General features: G+C 53.6%; 1 protein-coding gene across 3 annotated transcripts in view; it reads right to left on the reverse strand.

Annotated features, from left to right (window-relative positions):
• Positions 1-299: 299 nt before the first annotated feature.
• The window catches only part of MLXIP (MLX interacting protein), a 70,156-nt gene continuing 46,747 nt past the window's right edge, over positions 300-23,708 (reverse strand). The window contains exons 1-17 of one of the 3 annotated variants that reach the window (XM_047762358.1): positions 20,047-22,475; positions 16,979-17,085; positions 16,178-16,263; positions 14,880-14,969; positions 14,368-14,409; positions 13,848-14,019; positions 13,100-13,189; positions 12,443-12,534; positions 10,871-11,525; positions 10,177-10,298; positions 9,857-10,073; positions 8,393-8,520; positions 7,738-7,839; positions 7,539-7,666; positions 7,220-7,343; positions 6,083-6,212; positions 300-5,184 (exon numbers count right to left, since the gene is read on the reverse strand). In XM_047762358.1, the coding sequence (XP_047618314.1) occupies positions 5,063-5,184; positions 6,083-6,212; positions 7,220-7,343; positions 7,539-7,666; positions 7,738-7,839; positions 8,393-8,520; positions 9,857-10,073; positions 10,177-10,298; positions 10,871-11,525; positions 12,443-12,534; positions 13,100-13,189; positions 13,848-14,019; positions 14,368-14,409; positions 14,880-14,969; positions 16,178-16,263; positions 16,979-16,985 (2,307 nt within the window). In that variant the 5' untranslated portion in view covers positions 16,986-17,085; positions 20,047-22,475 and the 3' untranslated portion in view covers positions 300-5,062. Of the gene's footprint in view, positions 5,185-6,082; positions 6,213-7,219; positions 7,344-7,538; positions 7,667-7,737; positions 7,840-8,392; positions 8,521-9,856; positions 10,074-10,176; positions 10,299-10,870; positions 11,526-12,442; positions 12,535-13,099; positions 13,190-13,847; positions 14,020-14,367; positions 14,410-14,879; positions 14,970-16,177; positions 16,264-16,978; positions 17,086-20,046; positions 22,476-23,708 lie in introns of those variants that run through there. The other 2 variants (XM_047762357.1, XM_047762356.1) reach the window with 2 other exon arrangements.

Below are 23,708 nucleotides of genomic sequence, written 5' to 3' on the forward strand. Positions count from 1 at the left end.
ACAAGCATCACTGGACTCTGTCCACCTGGGAAAGGCCTGCAACACCACAGCCTGGTGCATTCCCAGGTAGAGTCCATCCTGCTGGGCCGTTCAGCAGAGGCTTCTCTTTAGGCCCACTGTCCTCCAGGACATACCTCCTGAGCCCCTGCCATCCTGGGTCTGTCTCCTCACCCGCAGCACCGCCAGGCTGCACCCACACCCCCGACCCTAGAATGAGGGAGCCACTTGTGGGCATCACTTTGCCCTGATCTCATTTTGTCACCTCCTCCATAGCTCAAGGGGAAAGACAAATCACAGGGTTTTCAAAAAATACGGCCTTTTATTGTCTTGGATGCAAATATAGTTTTCAAACTGCATTGTAGTGTTGAATACAGCTGGTGGAAAGGTGCTTCTCAACGGCGGAGCATAAACGGCCTTGCTCTGGATGGCGCAGGCCTGAGGCTTGGGGCCTCTGGTGAGCAAGACTCTTTTTGGGTTTTGTTTTTCTGCCCACGAGGGGTGACTGTTTGCTACAGAAGCCCTGACACAGTCACCGGAGCTCACAAGAGAAAAAAATGAACAATTTACACAATGAACTGAAAGCAGAAAAAGGAAAAGAACGTGCTGTTTCAGCTGTGGCGTTACAGAAGAAGCCCACAAACACGAGTGTGAACAGATTCAGATAAAGCAGCAGCAAGGGCGCCGAGGGAGGGGCCTCGTGCCAGTTCCCTCGGGGACACACGGCCTCGGCTCCATGTCTCCTACCTTTTAACTGCAGGAAGGAAACTCTATGGAAATGTATCGAACTTCAGTTTCTCCCAACCCTCTCCACCACCTCAACTCTTGAGGGTGGCACCTCTCTGTTCACATACCCAGGAGAGAATTCTTCCAATTAGTGACACCCAGGGTTGACTCTGGAACCAAAAGGTTGACTGGGAGATAAAAGCGAATTTTGCTACATAATTGTCAAGATATTTCACAAAAATAAAATCCATTAAAAACACCCACAAACACACACACACACACACACACACACACACACAGAGCCAACATTCAACAGGAAAAGTTCCCTTTTCTTTCTCAAAGGCTGATTTTCACAAGCCTCGACGGGAACGGCCCCCACGTGGTGAGCTGGGAAAGCCAAGGCCTCAGAAGGGAAAGACAATGGGGCAGGTGATGGAGGGGGTGTGGGCGCAGCTGGGGGTTCTGGGGCCTGTCTCTGCTCCCAGAGCCCCTCCGCTCCCCAAACCTGCCTGCCCAGCAGGTCAAGGCGATGGCAACCACGGAAATACGCGTGTTGAAGGTCCAAACTCCTCTACCCCTGCTCTCCTCTCCTGCTGTCTATGTTCAGATGTGGTGAAAATCTTTAATATACAAAGCATCAGGGACATCGAGCCAAAAACCACGGCCCACCGTTGCTGCGCATCCACCTCAGGGCTAGCGAGCTCCCTTCCTCGTTGTCAAGGCCACTGCAGAGGAAGCACTTTGCAAAGTGGCTCCGACAAGCAGCAGACCGGGCGGGTTTCACCTGCAGCAAATCAATCAGCGGAAGCAAGGCATCTCTATGGAAAGGCAATTCCTCCACCAGAGAGAGGAGAGAAGCTATACTCAGCTTAGTTAGGGGCCTGGGGCCGTGAGAGAGACAAAAGACCCAGGCAGAGCTAGATGACCATGGGAGGGGAAGAGCATAGGGGTGCTGTGCCAAGGCTGCCCACCCAGAGCTGACCCCGGATGAGATAAAAGAACTGACGTGGGGCAGTCAGCCAGCACCATGCCAGGTCAGGCTGGCCAGGACTGCACATGAGAGGGGAGGTGGGGACCCCCTCCTGGCAGTAAGCCTCCCAAGATCAGGCCACCACACCCCTAGACCTGGGGAGGGACAGAGGGGTTTAGCACCACACTGGGGTGCCAGGTCCCTTAAGAATCTAATTTTTCTAGGAGTTCCCATTGTGGCGCAGTGGAAACAAATCCGACTAGGAAACATGAGGTTGCAGGTTTGATCCCTGGCCTCACTCAGTGGGTTAAGGATTCAGTGCTGCCATAAGCTGTGCTGCAGGTCACAGACATGGCTCAGATCTCGAGTTGCTGTGGCTGTGGTGTAGGCCAGCAGCTGTAGCTCCAATTAGACCCCTAGCCTGGGAACCTCCATATGCCGCGGGTGCAGCCCTATAAAGACAAAAAAACAAAAAAAAGAATCTAACTTTCTACTCCTATTGGCCAGAGGGAGGAAAAAACCCCTCAAGGGCTGACCTCTGTCTAGAAAGGGGAGGCTGCGTCAGGTCACAAGGACAGGAAGTGGAGGGAGCTGAGTGTGCAAGGCCACGCGGGCACCGCAAAGCACCCCTCCCCCTTGCACTGGCTTCAGGGACACCGCAGCCCTGACAGTCCCTCCCCAACAAAAGCCAGTGCTCACATGAAACCAACCTCTGACGCTGGGACAGCTTCCCCTGTGCCATGAAAAACCGCGCGATGCGTTGGTTGGGGGGCCTCCTGGGGGGTGACAGTTGGCATGTAACCCGCCTGAAACCGAGGGAGGGATGGGCCAGCCAGCTTCAGAAAGCCCCGCTCTCCCTGTATTTCCCAGTTGTCGTCAAAGAGCAACCAGCAGTGGGAAGGGAGCTGATGGCACAGAAAGATTTCACAGAAACACTTTCAGAAATTTATGTGCTAGACAAGCTTTTTTTTCCCTCTTGAAATTCATTTTCTTATTCTCCAAAGTGTCAGCACTTTCATGGGAGCAGGGACAGGAGTGGGGGTGAAAGGGAGTGTAAACAAACCGCAGCGTCCACTGGAGGCGGCTGGCAGAGGGGCCCCGTTGGCCTGCACTCCAGCCTGGGACCCCAGGACAGAGGTCAAAGCTAGGCTCCTGTCTGGCCAGACTAATCAGGCAAGAATCCAAAATAAGAAAACTTCCGAAGCAAGAAACAACCGTGTCTGTAATAAGAGATACAGCCTTGTGGCCTGAAAGCCGTGATAATGGTGAGCACCAAGAGAAATGGATTTAAGTAAATACTTCAAAACAAAACATGCATCTAGTTAACCGTCTGCTGTGACGTACCCCCCCACACACACACAGACACACACACAAAACCTTCAACGCCTCACACAACCTAACAGCCTTAAATATTTAACAAAACAGAATCATGAACATTAAACCTGCCAAAGGGAGAGAGGGAGAGGTAGGCCAGAGAAGCAAGAGGCCAATTTTACATCCCACGGAGTTAAAACAAAAAAACCTCCCAGCAAGGGGTAGGGAGAAAGCTACTGATTTCGGAGATGTGGCTGGGCCGAGCTCTGCGGCCACCTAGGCGGTTTACAAAGGCACAGGAACCGGGGTGAGGCTGAGCATGGGACTCTCCGAGAGCCTGCACGGAGTTTTCTCCCCGTGGTGGTCCTCTCCTTTTGAAGGATGACCTCAAGTTCATCCCGGGGAAGGCGGCGTTCTCCTCCCACCTCCCAGGGGAAACGAAGGGAGAGAGTGATGGGAAGGCCTGTAAACACATTTTCTGGGGAGGCTGAGGGGTGCCGCTGAGGGTCTCTTGACAGGGCTGGAGCACAGACAGGGAGCAGCTGACCCGTGGCAGAGGCGGTGGCACCTCTGGTGGCAGGGAAAGGACCCCACTTCCATCCTCCATGAGTTAGGCTGAGGTGGGGCTGGCCACCCCGGAGCACCGTCACAGGCCTCCAGAACCAGCGGGAGCCTCTGAATGGATCCAAACTTGGCGCCCCCCTCACGTGGCTCCCGAGCTTTCTCCTGGCCTGCCCAGATCTGCCCAAGGAGGACAGAGGTCTCGCGGGAAGCCTGCTGGCCTCTGAACTTCACAGCAGGACGTGAAAAGCACATTCTTTCAAGGAGAAGGTACCCTTGGCTGGGCTTCCTGAGTGATAGAGGACGTCCCTCCACCTGGAGCTGCTCTTGCAGATGCAGTGACAGGACGCCCAGGCCCTCCCCCCAACGCAACCCTCACATTCGGAAACAGCCAGCTGCTCTGTCCTCCTCCTCCTGGACCACATCTGAGTACCACTCTTGACTGTCTGATCTGGGAGCCACCCAAATACAGCTCAGGCAGCCACCTTGGAGCTCTGTGTCAACATTTCAATTTCTGCCTCCAAACACAAGACAGGGCAGGTGCTGGGTCATGGTAGTGCTTTAGTCTGAGAATTACTAATTAGTTTGGGGCTCCAGGCTGGACAATCCAGACAAAGTGACCAGGCTGATGGCAGCCTTGTGGAGCCCGGTCTTTTAAACACCACACTCGAAGGGCTAGCAGCAACCATCAAGCCCAGACATTCACCCAGCTGCAGCTTGGAGGCAGGTGGAGAAGGAGGGAGCAGGCCCTGGCTGAGCCCCCACCACTCTACCCTCAGGTCAGCACTGCTGCGGATGCTGCAATGCCAAGTGAAACCAAATCAGAACAGATGCAGCACTGCCGAGAGGCTCTCCAGGCCAGCAGCAACTCTGCGATGTTCTGTCCCCCATCCTAAGGGACACACACCCATGGCTCTGCACACGTGTTGCAGGTCTCCCTGCAGCCAACCTTGCGAAGCCTGAACCTATGTCCAATCTGTTTACAAGGTCAGAGTCAGGGGAGGAAGGATGCCTTCCAACCGCCCCACAGGCAGGGGCAGGCCGAGCCATGCCAGGAGAGAGCGTCTCTAAATCCTCAGACAGGAGCCAGGAAGGACCTTCACATGACCTGATTCTGGGAATGTCACCTCTGCTTGCCCCCTCTGCTCTCTGCACTGGACCTGTGGCCCCAACACCCCACCAGCAGGACAGGACAGGACAGGACAGAAACAGCGGTGCTGCCCTTTGTCTGGGCCACTCCGAGGGGAAAGGAGGTCGGTACTGAGGTCGCTGAGTCAGAGTTCACAGCAAGGGGTTCCCAAAGCTGGGCTATTGCTGTTGGCAGGACCTGAACCTGCTTCAGACCTGAGCGTGGTGTCCTGTGCAGCCTGGTGGCCGAGGTTGGAGGGAAGCCCTGAGGCTCTGGGTCAGGAGAGGTGTGGGCGCGGCCTCCTCTCCGCAGGCAGGAAAGGGTCTCCACGGCATCTCCCGTCACCGCGTAGCCACGAAGTGCTGCTAAGACTCCCCAGGTCTCTTGCCAATTCTGGTGACGGCCTCCGCGGCCTGCTCAGGCAGCTGGGACGGGTTGGTCAGGATGGATGTGGTGGTGCTCAGGTGCCGGAGGGTGTTCAGCACAGCTGGAAGACAGGAAGGGTCAGCCTGCAGGCGCAGCACGCACCAGCTCCAAGCCCCCGAGGGACTGAACACACGGTTACATGCCTGGCGATTCTCAAGCACCCAAAAGTAGAAGAGGCACGGACATCAGGAGAGCCTTTCTGCTGAGGTCTGGACTCACACCTCTCCTTTAAGACAGCCCTGCAGGAGTTTCCATAGTGGCCCAGTGGAAATGGATCTGACTAGGAACCATGAGGTTGTGGGTTCAATCCCTGGCCGCCTCGCTCAGTGGGTTAAGGATCTGGTGTTGCCGTGAGCTGTGGTGTAGGTTGCAGACGCAGCTTGGATCTGGCCTTGCTCTGGCTGTGGTGTAGGCCGGCGGCTGTAGCTCTGATGGGACCCCTAGCCTGGGAACCTCCATATGCAGCTGGTGCGGGCCTAAAAAGCAGAAGAAAAACAAAAACAAAACAAAACAAAAAACAAATAAGACAGCTCTGCAATCCCACCTCCTACCTGCAGGAAGGCAGGGAATCCTCAGCTGTTCCTGCTTGTTCCCTTGTTTTAACATCACACTTCTATGACTTTATATATTGGCACAGCTCTGGTCATTATTTCAAGAATTAAACAAGAAAATATCTGAAAACACCTGATACAGAGTCTGGTAAATAGTAGGTGCTCAATAAACATGAGCTGGATCTGCTCAAATGGACACACACAGACGGCAGGAAGCGAGAAGACACCTGCCATGTAGGGGGGGCCCTGGCTCAGCCTCACCCTTCTGCCCCAGCTGTTTGCCTGGTGTCTGCAGCAGACCTGGGGTTCTCTGCAGCACTAAATGTGGCCAAGGGCCCTCCCCGCCCCAGGACAGCATGAAGGGGTCAGCCAAGCCCCACAGCCCCACAGACCCACGACCCCACTCACTCGGCCTGAGGACGGGCAGGGAGCAGTGCTCGTCCAGCCAGGACAGTGCCGTCCGGTGCAGCTCCTCCAGGCTGCTGGTGGACACCACACCCTTGAAGGACTCAAAGAGTGGCTTGATGATGACGCTGAACTGCACAGCAGGCGGGTTAAAGAAAAGGTAAGGGAGCATGGAGAGAAGGAAGCCCAGTCACAGGCTTGCCTGTGACCAGCTCCCCTTGGGTCTGGCAAGTAACTGCGTGGACAGCTGAGAAAGAGAGTGATGGGCCTGTGTCTTCCCAACCCCCAAATGTCCCTAATTGGTCCTGTGGTCCCCACGGCTTAGTCTGATGATGAGGAACCTGCCACTGACCACAGAGGTTCTGACTCATCCCAGCTCTGCTCAGGGACCAGGCCTAGAACAAAGTAGGGGCCTGGAGCCAGTGCCTGTCGTCTTAAATGCCACCCACTGGTGCCCACTGGCACCACATGCCCTGTGGAGCTGCTGCTGGAGCGCCACTCTTCCCGAGCGACCCCTGCTCAGCCTGTCAGACCCAAAGCCGGGGTGCACATTGTGCACACTGTCAGCTCAGAGCCGCCGCGGTGGCAGGAGCTGGGGGTGGGGGGGCGACAAGGCCAGATCCACTCCCATAAGGGCCCCACTACCATCTAGGAGACCAAGTGCAGAGAGGTTTGGGCCCCAGAGGCAGAGCCCAGCACAGACCAGAGAACAACCTGGAGGGAACTGGCTTCAAATCCAGGCTGTGTTGTTTAATTGTTTTGTGAGCCCTGGTTTCATGTGACCCCAGTGCTCCCCGGTGCTGCTAGGACAGGACTGGTGCCAGGTACTTTAGACCAGATCCCACCTCCTTCCCACCATACTGCTTCTGCAAGCGGCTCGGCACTGTCTTGATTTCTCAAGGACCCAGAGCACAAAGCTGGCCTGTTTTGTGTCCCCAGAAAGCCCCAAGCCTGGATAGTCACCAAGGACAGCTCGCTCCACACTGCAGGCCTGTCCAGGCCCTTCTCTCTTGAGACAGAAACGAGAATCACCTGTCTTGACAAACTCAATAATGACCATTCAGAACATCTTTCTAAAGAAACTGAAAGGCCAGTGTCACTGGGAGGAATAGGGGATAAGCAAAGAAAACCCAAAGATACAATCCAGAACTTCCAATTCTGCAGGGTCCGACTTTTCACATATTCATCAAACATGTCTCTCATGTGATCAAACTGGCGTCGGGTGACGGGGACGCCTGTGGCAGGGAGCAGCTGCTGACAGGAGCTGAAACGGCAGGAAGAGTGGGGGGAAGCTCAGTGTAGCAGGTGGCGAACGCGGGCCCTGGGAGCTGAGCAGGCAGGCCCATGAGGCAAGTCCAGGGCAGAGAAGGGCCAAAAGCAGCAGTGCTGAGCGAGGAGGCCCCTGCCAGCAACAGGGGAGGACGAGCCCCGCCCCCACCCCCCCCAGGCCCAGCCTCACAGGATGGTGGCGTTGAGCTCCTCGATTTCCTCTCGCAGCCGCCGGGCCTCCTCCTGCATCTGGCTGCGCTCCTGCTGCAGCTTGGTGATGTACTCCACGGTCTTCTGCAGCGTGATGGCGTGGCTGGTCTGGAAGGGGCGGCCGGGTCAGGGATCAGGGGTCAGGGTCTGTGCCCCCGCCCACCCTAGAGGCCACTCACCAGCTTGGTGTTATTAGAGATCAAACTGTTCAGGGTGTCAAAGCCCATCTTGATGTTGAAGCGTCTCTTCTGCTCAGCTGAAATGTGCTTCATCTGCCGGTTCTGTTGGTGAATCGACCTGTCACTGCCACACAGGGACCCTTCCCCTCACCCCCACCCCATCCTGCAGGCCAGAGTAGGGGCAGATTAGGACCCTGCGGCCTCTAGAGAGCTCTGTGTGTGTTGGGTGGTGAGAGAAAGCTAAAAGGCTCCAGCAGGAGCCAGAAGGGGGACAGGGTGGGACTCTAGAAAACCATCTCTGCAGAAGGAAGCATAGCAAGGGCCTGACGCTGCTGATCTGGCCCTTCCCAGCCACCCTCACACCTCTCATCCACAGGCCCACAGGCATAGTTCTGACAGCTCCCCCACCCCCTCCCCAGGGCAAGGTCACCATAGGGCTGGGTAGTGGATGGGGGATGGGAGGGGCTGACAAGCTCAAGGTTAAAGCAGCAAACATCCCTGTTTCGGATGCTGCCCCCTCTTGGTGGGACTCCCATTGAGCCTGTGGTTCCTTCCAGTGTGTCTTTAAGTAAGAGACGTAGCTGTCCCAAAGGTCCTTTGATAGGCCTCTCTTTGCCTCCCCATCCTTCCAAGTGAACCACAACCTGAGAGGTACCTTTAAAGCAGCCACATTTTTGAGGTCTGCAGTAGATTTCCCTGAGCAGTTGTTCTGGGGAGACTGAGGGCTGGGGCTCTGTTCTGAAGCACACGGAGAGGCCTGCCCTGAGTTCGGGCAGTCTCGACCTAAGAAGAGCAGAGACTCCCCTCAGGCACAAGGCTGCCCAGGCACACGGGGGACTTGCCCACGAAGGGAACCCCCGGCAGGTCTCGAGTCTCAGAAACCCACCCTTAACCTCCCAGAGCAGCCCCAGTGCAAAAGCTAGAGAAATCCTGGCTGACATCCCGGGTGGGGGCAGGTCCTGTTAGGCCTGCTCAGGGAGGCTGGCTGGGTGCGGGGCTGGGCTCAGGACAGATCTTGGCCGAGCTCTGCAGTCACAGGTCCAGGGGAACTGAGAGGAGGCTCCACTCCTGATGCCTCCTGCAAAGCCACCTAGGGCTCCAGGGGCCCCTGAGCATCTAAAGGCTCTAGTTTCACTGAGTGGCGAGCATGCAGCTATCTGCTCTTTTTGTTGTTGTTCTTTAAATTCTACGTGTATGTTTTCTTACACTTTTTTTTTATCTTACCCATCCCCACACACTTTTTAATGGAAAAAAACCAACCAAACAAACCAACACACCTCTCTTTTTACCCAAGAAGGATGTGACAGAGGCAAACTGTGTGTGTGGCCTGGCTAGCCGCACTCCAGGCTCTGAGCTCAGGAGACACGCCTGGAAGCCCTGCCCAAACCCTCTCGGGACCCTGTCCCCCTTCACAGTATGGACAACTTGGGTTCAGGCCCCTCCACCTGGCTGTTCTCCCCATGCACTTCTAACTTCCAGGGATCCACACCTTGGTAGATAAGGCAACATTTACCGAGCCCCCCTAGGGTACCTCAGGCCCAGATCATAGCTAGTCTGTGTATCTTCTCAGATAAGGGTCCTTTATTCTTCAAGGCCTGTCCTGGGAAAAGTCCCTCTGTCTGACCGCTGTAGGTAGAGACTCCTCCCCTCCACCTTGGAAAGACACCTCTGCACCAGAGGTGGTTTTATTAAACACAAGACACTTTGGTCTCCCTTCCGAGGTGCTGTCTGACTCCACTTCACCCCCAGCAGCACAGCCTCCCCTGACCTCTCGGCTCTAATGAAAGGCCAAGCCAAAGAAGAAGGAAGGCACTTGTGAGGCCTGATGGGCTGTGCTGATGCCACCCCAGGCTCATGCTTTCTGGAAACTGACGCCAAGGGCTCCTCCTGACTCCTTTTGTGGGTCAAAGCTGGCAGCTCAGAGGCAGGCCTCTCGAAAGGAGGCTGAGCATACTGGCGCCGCCTGACCACAACACCCTGTGCTCCCCTGGTTTGTCCTCCCTTCACTGAGCCTTCCCCTTGCCAGGAACGCCACACTGCCAAGCCTGCAGCCCAAGCTCAGTCCCGGGCACGCACGGCCACCTCCCCAATCCAGGAGCAGCCCATTCACTCTACTCACGCAATCCCAACTGATCCAACCGAAGAGAAGACTCACTTGGGCCCGCGGCAGGGACTGAGGGCGCACCCCCGTGCAGAGGAGCCTGCTCGCCCTTCACCAGGGAGTCTGGCACTGTGCTTGGAGAGAAGAGCCGTGAGACGGGGGCAGGCTGGCTGCCCGTGCCGTGACCAAGGTCTGTCACCAGGATGCTGCTATGGAACTCTGTGACTCCAGGAGCCTAAGGGCACACAGGAGATAGAGGTCACCCCCCGACCATAGTCATGCTGGGCGATGGCCCCCTGGGGTTGGAAAGATGCTGAGGGTCTGTCTGGACCCCTTACCCTGGTAATGGCAGCAGGCGTAATGACCATGTTGGACTGAGACACGGTGGAAGCCAGCACCCCTTCTCTCTTCAGAGGGCCTGATGTCATGATCACTGCTTGTGGCGGTCCTGAAAAGGCAGCTGCCAGGACAAGGGGAAGGTGAGGGTGGAGGTCTGCTTCAGGCCTGCTCCTGACCCCAGAGCCTGGGCCTGGCCAGGTCACACGTGGGGCCACCAGAAGCAGCACACAACCCCTTTGCCGCCACTGAGACATCACCTCCTCACTGCAGGGCACAGACAAAGCTACCAGGGTTTTTTTTTTTGCCACACCCATGGCATGCAGAAATTCCTGGGCCAAGGACTGAACCCATGCCACAGTAATGATCTGAGCCACAGTGGATCCTTTAACCGCTAGGCCACCAGGGAACTCTGGACAAAGCTACTTTTTGTAACTTCTCCTTGGATGGGGACAGATTACAGACCACTGAAAGAGGTAACCAGGCAGGACCATGTTTTTTCAAACTGGGTTGAGACTAACTTTAAAAGAATGACACAGGATAGAAAAAACAGGCTAGATCACACACACATAGTATTTCATAACTCTTCTGTTTCACATCACAATATGCATGTCACAAGTTTGCAAGCCTTGGGGACAGGAAACATCCCAGGTGGGGGAGGGGGACACCATACCTGCTTCCCTCCACCCGACTCACCTGGGGCGATGCGAGCATTCTTCAATACCAAGGACACAGGCTCTGGTTTGGGAGCAGGCACTATTTTGGGGGGCTGCTTGTGCCTCCCCCCAGGCAAGGATACAGGCTTGGGGTGCACAAAAGTTAAACGAGGTTGGGGAGGCCCGACAGTCATGGGCCGGGTGACTGGAGACAGCGCCAGGCCACAGGGGGACATGGAGGGGGTGGGATAGCGGGTTGTGATAATGAGTCCCTGGCTCTGGCTGAAGGTGGTGGCAGAGGCATCATGGGTGAGGGTGGCGGAGGCCGTATGGGTGATGACAGAGGGTGATTTGCTGACTTCGGCAAACTTCTGTGGCTGCAGGAAGGCGGGTGGAGTTGGGGGGCTCAGGGCAGTGGCAGGAGGAGGACCTAAGTGCAAGGCAGGGGACAGGGGTGCCGGGGCAGGGCTGGGCGAGAGCAACGGCATGGTAAACACGGGGAGGAAAGGCTGGGGGACAGTCAGTGGTGGTGCAGAGGGTCCCAATTCTGCAGGCTGGACAAAAGGGTCCCCAGGCTGGGAGGTGTGTTCACAGCCCTGCCCATTTGTGGGGTCCAGGGCAGTGACCACAGGGGGTGCGATGAAGCTGTCAGGGAGGCTGGCGGTGGGGAGAGCAGTGGTTGGCAGGATGCTCTCCTGAGAAAAGAAGAGACAAAATGAGGATCAAATGCTGCAGTCACACGGCTGCTGTCTCTCCAGCACCACATGCCACAGAGTCCAACAAGGTACGTGGGGTACCTGGGATAAAGCCTTGGGCAGAAGGGACTGCTAATCTGGTGGGTCTCCCCAAGGTGTCTGCAGGGGCCTTGTTTCCATTAGGAACTGAATGATAACACAGGGCCCAGACACAGCAACTGTCTGCACACCCTTGGCTCTCGGCCTGGGAATATCTTATTTCTGGAGTCCAGTGGGGTCATCCCAAAGGCCCCACAATCTTCTGTTACAGAGCAGAGGCGGCCTGGACTGCAGCTGCTCATGAGGCTCCCCAGGACGTCTCACGTATCCACTTCTAGAGGCCACCCCTTCCTCAAAGGGAAATGCTATAAGGAATCAATTGTTCAGATCCCAGTCTCTATAGAAAAAATTCTTCCCGGAGCCATATGGAAGAAGAGGGGACCAAGTCGTGGGCACCTCCCTGGATATGGGTACCAGCCTGAGACTCTCTTGAGGGCTAAGAGCCACATCTCACTTAGCAAAGCGGCCCCAGCACCTGGTAAGCAAATGGTGTTGAGTGCTGAGTAAAAAGTCAAAGAAATACATGGAACTTACTAGCGATCCACATTTTTCTTTGCTGTCTCCCTGACCCTGTTTTAATCAGTCAAGACAGAATTTGCCACACGCAGGTTATCTGGGGCCTATGCAGGAGCACAATGACAGAGTCTCCCACCTCATGGGTACCTATGGATGCTTTCAAGAAGGGCTAGGATAACTTATTTACACTTTATACTTGAGTCTGCTAGATCCAGCAACCCCCAGCACTTTGCTTATGACTTTGCTTATGGCTGCAAAGGTTTGTTGCCCAGCCCAGTGCCCTTTCCCCAAGCTCTCTCTACCTGAGCAGGCGGGCTGCTGGGGTCCGGCGCAGCTGCTGAGGCGGGTGCAGGCAGCATGGAGCCAAAAATGGAGCGGCTGGAAGAGAAGAGGTCTGCAAGACAGCATCAGGGGTCTGTGAGCTCTGTGTGCCCATCACTTCATTGAATTGAGATCCAAACAAATCAGGCACTGAACCCCACCTTACCCTGAAGAACACCACAGCCAGAGGGCATTCCCCCTGAGGTAACTGCAGACAAAGGCCTCTGATTGGAGCTGCACATGCTGGCAACCAGTGTGGGCTCTACAACACTCCCAGGCCTGGGTGGCACCTACTCTTACAACAGCGGGAGCTCAAGGACCAGTTCTAACCCCAAAAAACAGCACGGAGGCAGGTGTGTCATCAGCGCCCTCTGCTGTCTACAGGGAGAACTGCTTACAGTCAGGGCCAAACCTGAGGTTCTGAGACAGGGACAATGAGAGAGCCCACTTCCTTCAGAGAGAACAATGTCCCAGACAGGCTCCCCAGGCCTTGCAGCTACAAAAAATTTAAGAAAAAAAGAAAAAAAAAAAAAGGCAGTTCTGAAAAACTAAGCCCTGGCCCACTTTAATAGTTTCTTCTCAGAAAGGGAAGCACTGTCCACATTGCGCCAGGCTCACACTCTGCCCCAAGTCCTCACCCTGGAAAGGCTCAAAAGTGTCCATGAAGTCCAGGTTGGGTTGCAAGGGCATCAGCCCCGGCTGAATCATGTCTGCATTTCCCAGATGTGCTATAAGAATCAGAAAGGAGACAGAAGGGTCATTCAACCTTCTCAGGCCTTGCTGTAAGAAGATCTGCTCCAGCCCCTGCTCACATTCTTGATTCTTCCAAGGAGAAAAGTCAGCTTCTGGATGGAATGTCTACTGTGTTGAGGGCTCATGGCCATTCTCCACCCTCAGAAGGCAGTAAAAAAAAAAAAAGGCTAAGTTTTCATAGGAAAGGTAAATTTGAGTATCTGGGAACAGACACTCCTCAGAAGATGTGAACAGCTGTGCAGAGACCCCTTGGTTCCAATTTTCAGACTGTGGGCTCTTCCTTGAGAGGTGATCTGAATGTCTGCACACTGCCGAGTGAGAGGCAATCCCAGAAACGTACCAATTTTCTTGGGAGTGAGTCAGAAGCCCTGTCACCACCCCAGGTACAGGTCCTCTGCTGAGGGGACAGCATCAGAAATGTGAAAGTGGTTCAAGCCAAACTCCCCAGTGTTTTCTGGCAGTGGCTCCACAGGCCTGACAGCAGCCCAGAAAGACTCAGGACACGGGGCCCTCACACATCAAGGAGGTCAGCCAACCCTTCTCCTCACAGCTCACCCTAAACAAGAGGAAACCTGCCTTGGGGGCCTGGCAGAGAAGGAAACGTTTCCCATTAAGGGTCTAGGGGCAGGTTACCTATTTCACGTGGGTTGGGCCAAGCCACAGGCGGGTGGGAGGAAAGCGTGGAGAAGAGGGTGTCGCTGAATTCCGACATGAGCATGTCCGTGTCCAGCAGTGTGTCCTCCTCCATGGGGACAGGGGTCTTCCAGCCATCCCCATGCTTGTGCCAATACAGCATGTCATCGTCCTAGCACCAACAGGGGGAAGGAACAACCAAAGGGGCCATAGTGACTTAGAGTTCCCAATACATCACACCATGGCAACAGGCTGCGCTACTTCACAGAGCAGCCAGGGCTGCCATGTAAGAGGTGTGGCAAGGTGGTGGGAAGTGTCAGGGAGAAGTCCCTCCAGGCCCCCTAATAGGGAACTGGCCTGTTTCCTTCACATCCTTCAGTAAGAAGGGGGCCCTCCAGCCACAGGGAGAGTCTCTGTCCCCACCATCTTGTGCTGTACCACTGGGCCACCCAAGTCACTGCTGTTTCTTGGCAAAGGTGGGGGGTCCCTGAGAGTCTTCGCGGCTCCCACACTCACTCACTTGGGCCAGGCTGGAGAGGTCCTCATCCTTGTGCTGCTGGAGCTGTGGAGAAAAGGGGAGGGAGGGACAAGGTGGTCACTTGGGGGCCTGGGAGGGGACGAGGCCCTCAGCCTTGCCTCTCCAGAAGTAGGTGAGCTCCAGAAGCACCTGGGCCTGCCCTCTCTGGCAGGGGAGGTTGGTGGGGAGAGGGATCCTGCCCCTGCTATGCCCAGGCCAATGCTGGGCACAGAGGAGATTCCCAACCAGCATAGCTAGGACAAACAGCCCCGGCTCAGAGCTGGAGAAATGTCACATGCAAAGGTCACATGACCAAAGCAAAGGTCACATGACCAAAGCAGGCCACCACTTGGGCTGGGCTAGAATGCTGCCCCCCATTCCGGGGGCGTGGGGGGGGGGGGGGGTAGGCGGCAGCTCCAGCCACAGTCTCAGGGGCCAGTGTCCTGAACCTGAACTGGCTTCTTCCCTCCACTATGGGGCTTCCCGAATGTCTCTCAGGAGCCCAAGCTGGATACCCTTTTCTTGAAGTAGGTTCTCCACTTGTGATACTCCCGGATCACGATCTCAATGCGGCTCTTCCAGTACTTCCCCTCCGTGGTAATGGCCTGTGAGAGAGACACAGGGCAGAGTGAACAGCAGAACCCCCTACAAACAAGCGTGTGCCTGGCTCTGGAAGGCCGGCCCAGGCAATCCAGTTCCCAGAGCCCCACTGTGGGCCTAAGGCCTCATTCAGAGTGCGGCCCATCTCTGCTATGCCCAGCTGGCCTCTGAGAGAATGTGTGTTTTCATTTCACGACCTACGACAACCTGGGGGATTTGGGGACCCGGGGCCCAGGGGTGGGTCTGAAGCAGGGACAACAGAGTTCCTGGTGCCAGAGGAAATTACAGAGACCAGCCTGGCTCTCCAAGGCCCATGGCCTCTGCCATGTTTCCAAAGGGTGACAATGAATAGCCAGTCCCAGAACTTTCAGGTGGAAAGTGACCTGCAAGATCTAGCATAACCTTCCCATTATGCAGGACGAGGGCCCTGACCAGGATATCCTTGAAGATCCTCCGGGAGCCCACGTCACTTTCAGATTCCTTTTTTCTTTAATGGCTGGAGAATATTAACACAAGTCTCAGATATCCTATCATAATCCCATACAATTTCACCTAAAAATACTTCACTGTGTCTCACAGTGAATAATACAGTTATTACCAGGCCTAAAAGAGTGTTATTCCTTAGTGCCATCCAGCACCAGATCACGTTCTACGGCTCCAAACCACCGTGCAGTACGTTACTTTCCAAGTTTTCCCCCTTTCGTTGTAACCATGAGACATGCTGGGACAAAACTAAAATGATGCAAAAGAGTGTAGTGTGAAAGAGTCTTCTGTCCTCCTCACTCTAATCCCACGAGTACAAGATTTCTGCACAGCCTTTGAGACACTTCCTATACATACGTGTAATCACACAGGCACACGCTTTAAAAAACTAAAGACACTAAAATACTACTGTGCTACTTGCTTTTTTTCCATTTACTATCTTTTCAACATCTTCCCCCCCTCAGCATATGAAGATCTTGGGGCCCTTCTTTAATGGTTACAGAGCTCTGCTTATAAGGAGTCATGATGTTAAAGGGAAGGAGAGGGTTGGTCCCTGGGTCTGAGAAGGGGGAGACTCTGGGGGGGGGATGTCAGGGGCCACCTGCCTCCCCCGTATCACCGTCACTTCTCGGGGGTCACAACAGCTGCCAGCCTCCCTCTGCAGGACCCAGCCTCGTCCCACCATGTGAGTCACCTCCTCTTGAGTGAGGGCGTGTCACGAGCCAAGTACCTCTGGCCGGCGGTGCTCATCCACTTCCACAGAGCCGTCCAGCGGAGTGACAAAGTGACACACGGGATTCTTGCGCTTTTCCAAATCTGGAGGTGAGCAGTGAGACCTCGTCACTGTGGCTGAGACCCCTACAAGAGCCTTGCCCCTTCTGTCCACACCTCACCCTCAGGGAGCCCCTTCCAAGGGTTTTTTCCTTCTCCTTCCCTCAGAAAATGAGATTTCAGGGAAGTAAAGGGGTCCAGGTCAGAGGAAAGGAATCTGTCAGTGATGTGTGGGCAAGAAATGGAGTCTGGCTGATCAAGAGGAGCACCAGCCTGAGCCAAGGGGACCCTAAGCACGCTCACCTGCTGCAGAGGTCACCTGTCCCCCGGCACCCAAGCCAGCTGGACACAAAGCACGGCCTGGGCCTGCATCCTCTTAGATAGGCTGAAAAATAGGAACTGTTCCCTGACTCTCCAAAAGTCACCCACCCTGACATCCCAGCAAAGGACAAGCCCGCCCTTCTCTTCTGCCTTTAAAACACTGGCTTCTGTCACAGTGAGCATGTTAGGGTGGGAGCAACTGGCTAAAGCTTCTGCCTCCTGCAGACTATGGGCACCTTCATGACAGAAGCCTGACTCTGCTGATGGTGGTAAGTGTCCAGTTCACTGGGATTTGGCTTGGTTTTCCCATCCTGCAGACTGCCCGAGAGACTTCTGTCTGACACACAATGTTCCAAAAGCAGGCTCCGGGGCCCAGAAGTGCAGAGGCCTCTGGATGGCAGAACCTGGAGGGTCTCCTGCCCAGCCACATGGCACTTACACTGCATGTACCATGCCCGCCAGATGGCGTTGTTGAGCCGGATCTTGTCTCTCCACTGGAGCTTCAGGCCCTTGAAATTCTTCCACTTTGGAGACACCAACTTGCCACTGAAAGGTAAAAGGAAGAGGGGACACTTAGTGGTTTCTCTGAAAATGAAATGAAATAAAAAAGTAGCACCCTATCATTCCAGGTCTCAAAATTCTGGATTAAACCATTGCAAGCCACAAGCTAGGCTTCAAAGAATATACAAGGCACTTTGGGATTTCTTCAAAGTGATATGGATGGGGGCCATGGTGTTGGGTATGGAGGGAGCAGGACTGGCCATAGGTTTGTAATTGCTGGAGAGGGTTCACTCCTAGTCTGTCCACTTTTGAGTATCTTTAAAATCTTCCATAATTGTGGAGCTCTCGTTGTGGCACAGCGGAAAGGAATCTGACTAGGAACTGTGAGGTTGTGTGTTCAATCCCTGGCCCTGCTCAGTGGGTTAAGGATCTGGAGTTGCCATGAGCTGTGATGTAGGTCCCAGAGGAGGCTTGGATCCTGCCTTGCTCTGGCTGTGGTGTAGGCCGGCAGCAACCGCTCTGATTCAACCCCTAGCCTGGGAACCTCCATATGCCTCAGATGCGGCCCTAAAAAAACCAAAAAAAGAGCCCTTGCACACAAAGCTGAGAGCAGGCAAGGAATGCTCCCTGGTGGCACAGCCTTCTCAGTTTAGCTTTCCAAGGGCTGTGCCTGGAGCCTCCTTGAGCAGGAGGCCTAGGGCTTCTCTTTCTCAGATGGTTTGAGATGGGCAAGGCACTATTTCTGGCCCATACCAAAGGGGGTTCTGTGGGTTCTACATCACTTCAGGCCACAGGCCTACCCGTTCTCCAAACCCACTCAGAAATTCCACATGACAAGCAGCGGTATGCCAGCAGTCACAACAGCTAGTCTTCAAAGACAGCACCCAAACAACAAACACTCCCTCAACCTGAACACCTGGTTTATAAAGCAAAAGCTCCTTGCTCTGCACCCAGCAAACCTCATGCCCACCCACCCTCTGTTCCCAAAACCCTGCACCAGGCCAGGCTTTGGATTATAGGCCAGAGGGTTGTGAGCATCCCCCAAAGAAAATGTCACAGCAAATCTTCAGGGAATTTGAGGGACAGACAATAGCAGCCTCAGCTCACAGGGTCAGGGGCTCCAAATTAGTCACACACCTTCCTCCTCCCACTGCACCGCCACTAAAGGTACTTCTACAAATCAGCTGTCATCCCAAGTTCAACAGCCAGCAGCCTGCTTCAGAACCTCTATAGCATAACCTCATACTAGCCATGAATTTCCACAGTCACTTAACTTCTCAGACACCCCAGTTTCCTGGGTAAAATCACAATAATACCACTGTCTCCAGAGTGTTTTAACAGGGATTAAATGTATAAACACACACACAGGATTAAATATACAGGATTAAACACGAAGGATTAAATTCACAAGGATCAAAAAAACACACGCGTGTACAGACATACATAGACATACACACAACATACACATTCTTAGACACAATAGGACAGGTAAACCCTAAAGTAAAATATCAATGTGACATATTAATAACCACCTCAATGATATGGATTTAAGTTATTATTGAAAGGCCCGGGTTTTTTGGGGGGGAGGGGCATAACCACATGCAGAAGATCCCAGGCCACAGATGGAACCCGAGCCACAGGAGTGACAATGCCAAACCTTTAACTACTAGGCCACCAGGGAACTCCTAAAGGCCTGGTTTTTAACACCTCTTAACTTGAAAAGTCCTTTCTTTTTGTGTCTGCCATACTCTTGGGGCTCTGCTTCCTCCACAGGAGGAAAAGGTGCACCTACATGATACCAGCAAACAGAGACATGACCAAAGGCCAGCCCTGACTTCCATGCAACTGCAGAGCCACTGGCTACTTTAGTGCCTTGAAGGCAGAGCCTGGGTCCACCTTTTTTTTTTTTTTTTTGTCTTTTTAGGGCCACGCCTGCTGCATATGGAATTTCCCAGGCTAGGAATCAAACTGGAGCTACAGCTGCAGCCACTGCAATGCAGAATCCGAGCCACCTCTGTGACCTACACCACAACTCACAGCAACACCAGATCCTTAACCCACTGAGGCAGGCCAGGGATCAAACCCAAGTCCTCATGGATACTAGTCAGGTTCACTACTGCTAAACCATGACAGGAACTCCACCTACCCACTTAATAAGCTTTGAGTACCTATTGTGTGTCATGAACACACTAGGAGTGGAGGAGAGAGAGCACGAGGAGGTGGAGAGGTCCCAGCTCCCATGGAGTGTGTGAGTTGCCGAGGGGAAGTCCTGCCTATGAGCTGAGTGTCTCGAACAGGAGCCAAGGGCTGTGGAAACAAAGCTGGCCTAACTAACCCTGTCTGAGCAGTCATGAGACGCCTTCTGGAAGAGGTGATGTCTAAGCTGAGGCCTAGAGGATAAGGAAACTTCGGCTAAGCCAAGGAGAGGGGGAGAGGTCTATACTGGTCCTTCTGCCTGGCCCTGAGGTGGGCAAGACAGGCTGGGTCAAGGTGTGGAAAATACCCAGCTTGGTCGGGGCCTGAAGGCAGGGGTGCTTCTAGGCCAGGCTAGAGAGCAGGGTAAACACCAGAGTGCATCAGGCCCCTCCTCTGGGCAAAACCACTCCCCTTCTTGTCCTCTGCCAGATCTTTTAGCAACATGGCAAGGGGTTCCAGGAAAAAACAAAACAGGAAACTCTCCCTATCTTTTTATTTCCTTAAGGGAAAAAAACTTTTCTATAACTGACAAATTCCTTGCATTGAAGGCCAGAATTCAAACACCACCTTCTCTGTATGGTCAGCAGGCCCAGAATCTGCAGAGGTGGCAGCAGAGGACAGAAGCAGAAGGGACGGGATGGAAAATGAGGACCCCCGGGAGGAGAGCCTTTGCTGTCCTGCATGTTCTATTAAGCACTAACCACTGGGCTCAAATATAAACCCACCCTTACTCCTGCTTTGTTACGCAAGACAAAGTGGCTGCTGGGAGCATAAGAGGAGTCAAATTGTGCTGACAGCTTAATTACTCACCACGGAGGGGCTGGGAGATGCAGAGAGCGATCAGACCTTGGACACCAGAAGTCAAATCTGAGAGGGTAGAGTTCTGGCTTCTCATCTTCCCGCTTAGCTGCTGGGCTATTTCCCTCTTGCTCAGTGTTTATGTCCAATTGCTATCACCTGTCACCCTAGGTCCATAATATCCCAACAGCCAACAGGCGGCGCTCAACCAACACTGAGAAGTCAGTCTGAAACCAAAACCAAAACCTGAACCCCCCGGGGGTGGGGAGAGTGAAAGAAGAGTGTCCAGGACCCCTTAGGGTGTTGCACGGCCCTCCCCCACAGCAATGTCAAGACCAGGTCTGAAGAAGCAACACAGTAGCCCTCTGGCATAGAGGGATTGATTACTGGGCAAAAGGGACAGCTGGGAGAACTCTGGACACATTTCTGGACTGTTTCTCACTAAAGGGCTTCTGGGAGCCTCTGATGTGACATCACTGTCACCCTTCCATGAGGAGGGGAGACATTCCTATGCAGACATTTGCACACCGGGACCCTTCCCATGGAGGTGCCTGGAGTCTAGTGTCCAAGGAACATAAAGCAAGAGCTGTTCTGAAAGCTCTAATAGGGAACTGGCAGCTCCCTGGTGGTGAGTGGTATCCCTGCAAGGCACCTAGGGTTGGACTTCTGCTCCCCTCAGGCTGCCCCACATGCGGCTGATGGGGACACTCCTCAGTGTAACTCAGGGTCTGCCACGTTCCTTCTTTAAAGTGTCACCAGAAACAGAGTATCAAAATTTCTGAGCCCAATGGCTTCCCCCCAGTGAACAAAAAGACCTCCCCTGGCCTTACCTCCCATCCTCCTATATGCCGAGTGGCCCCCAGGGCTTCTTGTCAGACAAGGACCTCGCATTCACCCTCCTCCACTCTCCTGGGCTGGGAAGGCCTGGGGTCTGGGTCTGACTGGCACGTGGGAGGTGCATTTAAATAGCAGATTACTAAGTGAGGGCTAAACTTTTCCGTAAAGAAAATCTTCCTGGTTCCCCTGCTGCAGCCGCCCTTCCTAGAAGATAGGTTCATGGCACGGAGCAGGAAGTCCAGAGCACAACAAAGGCCTCTCTCAAAACCGCTGTCTCTTCAGAGGTCTCCTCAGAGGTCTGGCAGGAGACTGCTTTGGAATGGAAATGAAAAGGCAAGCCCTGCACAGACAGGAGCTGGAATTAAGGGGGGTGGGTACTGGGACAGGGATTTGGGGCTCTGTTGGTCCCAGGTAGGAATGGCTCCTAACTCCTGGTCAGACCCCTCTCTCCAGAAGAAGGCAGGCAGGCAAAGGCTCTGTGGGGCCCAGAGGGTGGAGTCCATGCATTTGGTCACGAAACCATATTTGCGTGTTGGGAGGCAGTACTTCACCATTCCTGATGCTTCCTGGAAACCCATCAGCAAAACATTCCTCCCCCTGCCTCCCCTTTCCTTCCTCCCAGGGAGGTGGAGTGGGTGTGCTATAGCAAGTGTGCTTCCAGGTCCTTCTCCTTTCCTCCTGAGAGCAAGCTGCCTACAGAGGGCCCACACCCCTCCGAGGAGAGCCTGGGATGGCGGAGGCCTCTCTTAGAGCCCGACGCCCAGGGCTGCCTGGAAAGGAGTCTGGGGTTCCCTTAGAAGCAGCAACTCAGCTTGATCAACAATACAGGGAAGAGTTTAGCCAGCATCTGCTGAATCTTTTTTGTTGTGGGAAAATACAAGTAATATAAAAGTGGCCATTTTAAAGTCTACAACTGAGTGGCGATAAGTACATTCACAGTGCTGTGCAACTATCACCGCTACCTGGTTTCACTGCTGATTTCATCACCCTAAACGGAAGCCCCATCTGTCCCCATTAGCAGTCACTCCCTGTTATTTCCTCCCCTGGCCTCCGGCCACCACTCATCTTTCTGTTTCTATGGATTTGTTTCTTCTGGACATTTTGCATAAAATGACAAAATATGTGGCTGGGCTTCTTTCACACTTTGCACAATAGTTGTAAGGATCGTCCACATTGTAGTCTGTATCAGTACTTCCTTCCTTTTTATGGCTGATTCATATTCTATTGGATGGAGAAACCACATTTTGTTTACTTCTTCATCTGCTGTTGAACATTTGGGTTGTTTCATGCTTTGGCCATTGTGAATAATGCTGTTGTGAACCAACTCCAGTTTTATTTCCTTCTCAATCAACTCAGAATCTGGCAAGGGAGAGAGGTCTGATCACTACAGGCACTGGGGATAGAAGGATGGGCAAGTTTAACAACTGTGGACTTTGGTGGAGGACGAGTAGATAGCTGTCTATCGACACTCCAAACGCACATCCCCTCTGACTTACGATGCCGCTGTTAGGAGTTGAATCTACAGAGCCATTCACACATGGACACAAAGACACAAATAGAAGACATTAAAACTGCAGTTCTGTTTGTGGCAGCCAAAGGCTGGGAACAACCTGGACGTTCATCAAAGCAAACAATACACATTTACATGGGCTATTGTACAGGCAAGAGCTGTAAGATGTATGAAGCTGGGGGGGGGGGACAACCAAGGTACAAGATATACAGGATGGCCATCATGTGTATTTGCAACAGGGAGATACGCTCACAGATACACACTCAGGAAGGGAGGGAGGAAGACCACCAGCCAATCAGCGAGGACACACAAGAAACAGGGAACAGTGTGAGCTGAAATGGAGAATTACCGGGGCTCGGTCGGAGAGTTAGTGTTCACTGTTTATCATTTTATACTGTTTAAATATGACATAGGAATTTTTTTTCCTAAATAAATAAGGGGAAAACCAGGTATAGTCCAAGACCTTGTAGGGCTTCTAGTTAATTGGGGAAGGCAATTAATCACATGAGCAGATATAATACTTGTGCACAAGTCAATTCTGTGCCCCAGATCCAAATACAAGGATAATGGTTATTAAGTGGTTTCTTTAATGAGTGAGTGGATGAATAATGCTCAGACTGGTCTCTCTTCCAGGATTCCGACTCTTTTTCTTCAAAAGAGCGGTCTCTATTGGCTTTTCCTGGGATCTGGGCCTGGTTCCATAGACTGCTAGGAGCCAAAACTAACAGGCTCCAGACAGACAAAGGTTCATTGAGGAGCCAAGGCGTGGGGAGCAGCCACCGCAGGGGTAGGGCAGGAGGAGAGTGCCATATTTTGTGGAATCGCCCTGGAGCCATGGGCCCTCCACCCTGGGCCACCTGCCCAAGCAGAGTCTCCGCCCAGAGAAAGCCTGTGAGGTTTTCAGATCCTGCTCCCATGCCCAGACAGGGACCTCTCTCTCCTGCACCCCAAATTCGTCCTTCCCCTTGAGCACCTGGCTTTTTTTTTTTTTTTTTTTTTAACATTCAAAGAAAGTCCTATTGGGGAAGGAGGCTTGGAGGACAGTGGCAGCAAGGCAGGAATACGGGTTCCTGAGGTCCTCATTCCTGGTCTGTTCTACTGAGAAGGTGAGTGAATGAGTGGGTGGGTATGTAGTGTGTGCTGAGCATGTGTGTATGGAGTACACATGTGTATGGTAGAGATGAGCATGGGTGTTCTGTGTGTGCTACATATGGCATGTGTGTGAAATAGAATGCACCTGCAGGTGTAGGTGTGCTAGTGTGTCTAGGTGTGTGTCTGCTCGTATGTGAGCATGTTTGTGAGGACTGTGGTAGTCTGTTTTGTGTAA

Source organism: Phacochoerus africanus, chromosome 15, assembly GCF_016906955.1.
Source record: "Phacochoerus africanus isolate WHEZ1 chromosome 15, ROS_Pafr_v1, whole genome shotgun sequence".
Lineage (NCBI taxonomy): Eukaryota > Metazoa > Chordata > Mammalia > Artiodactyla > Suidae > Phacochoerus > Phacochoerus africanus.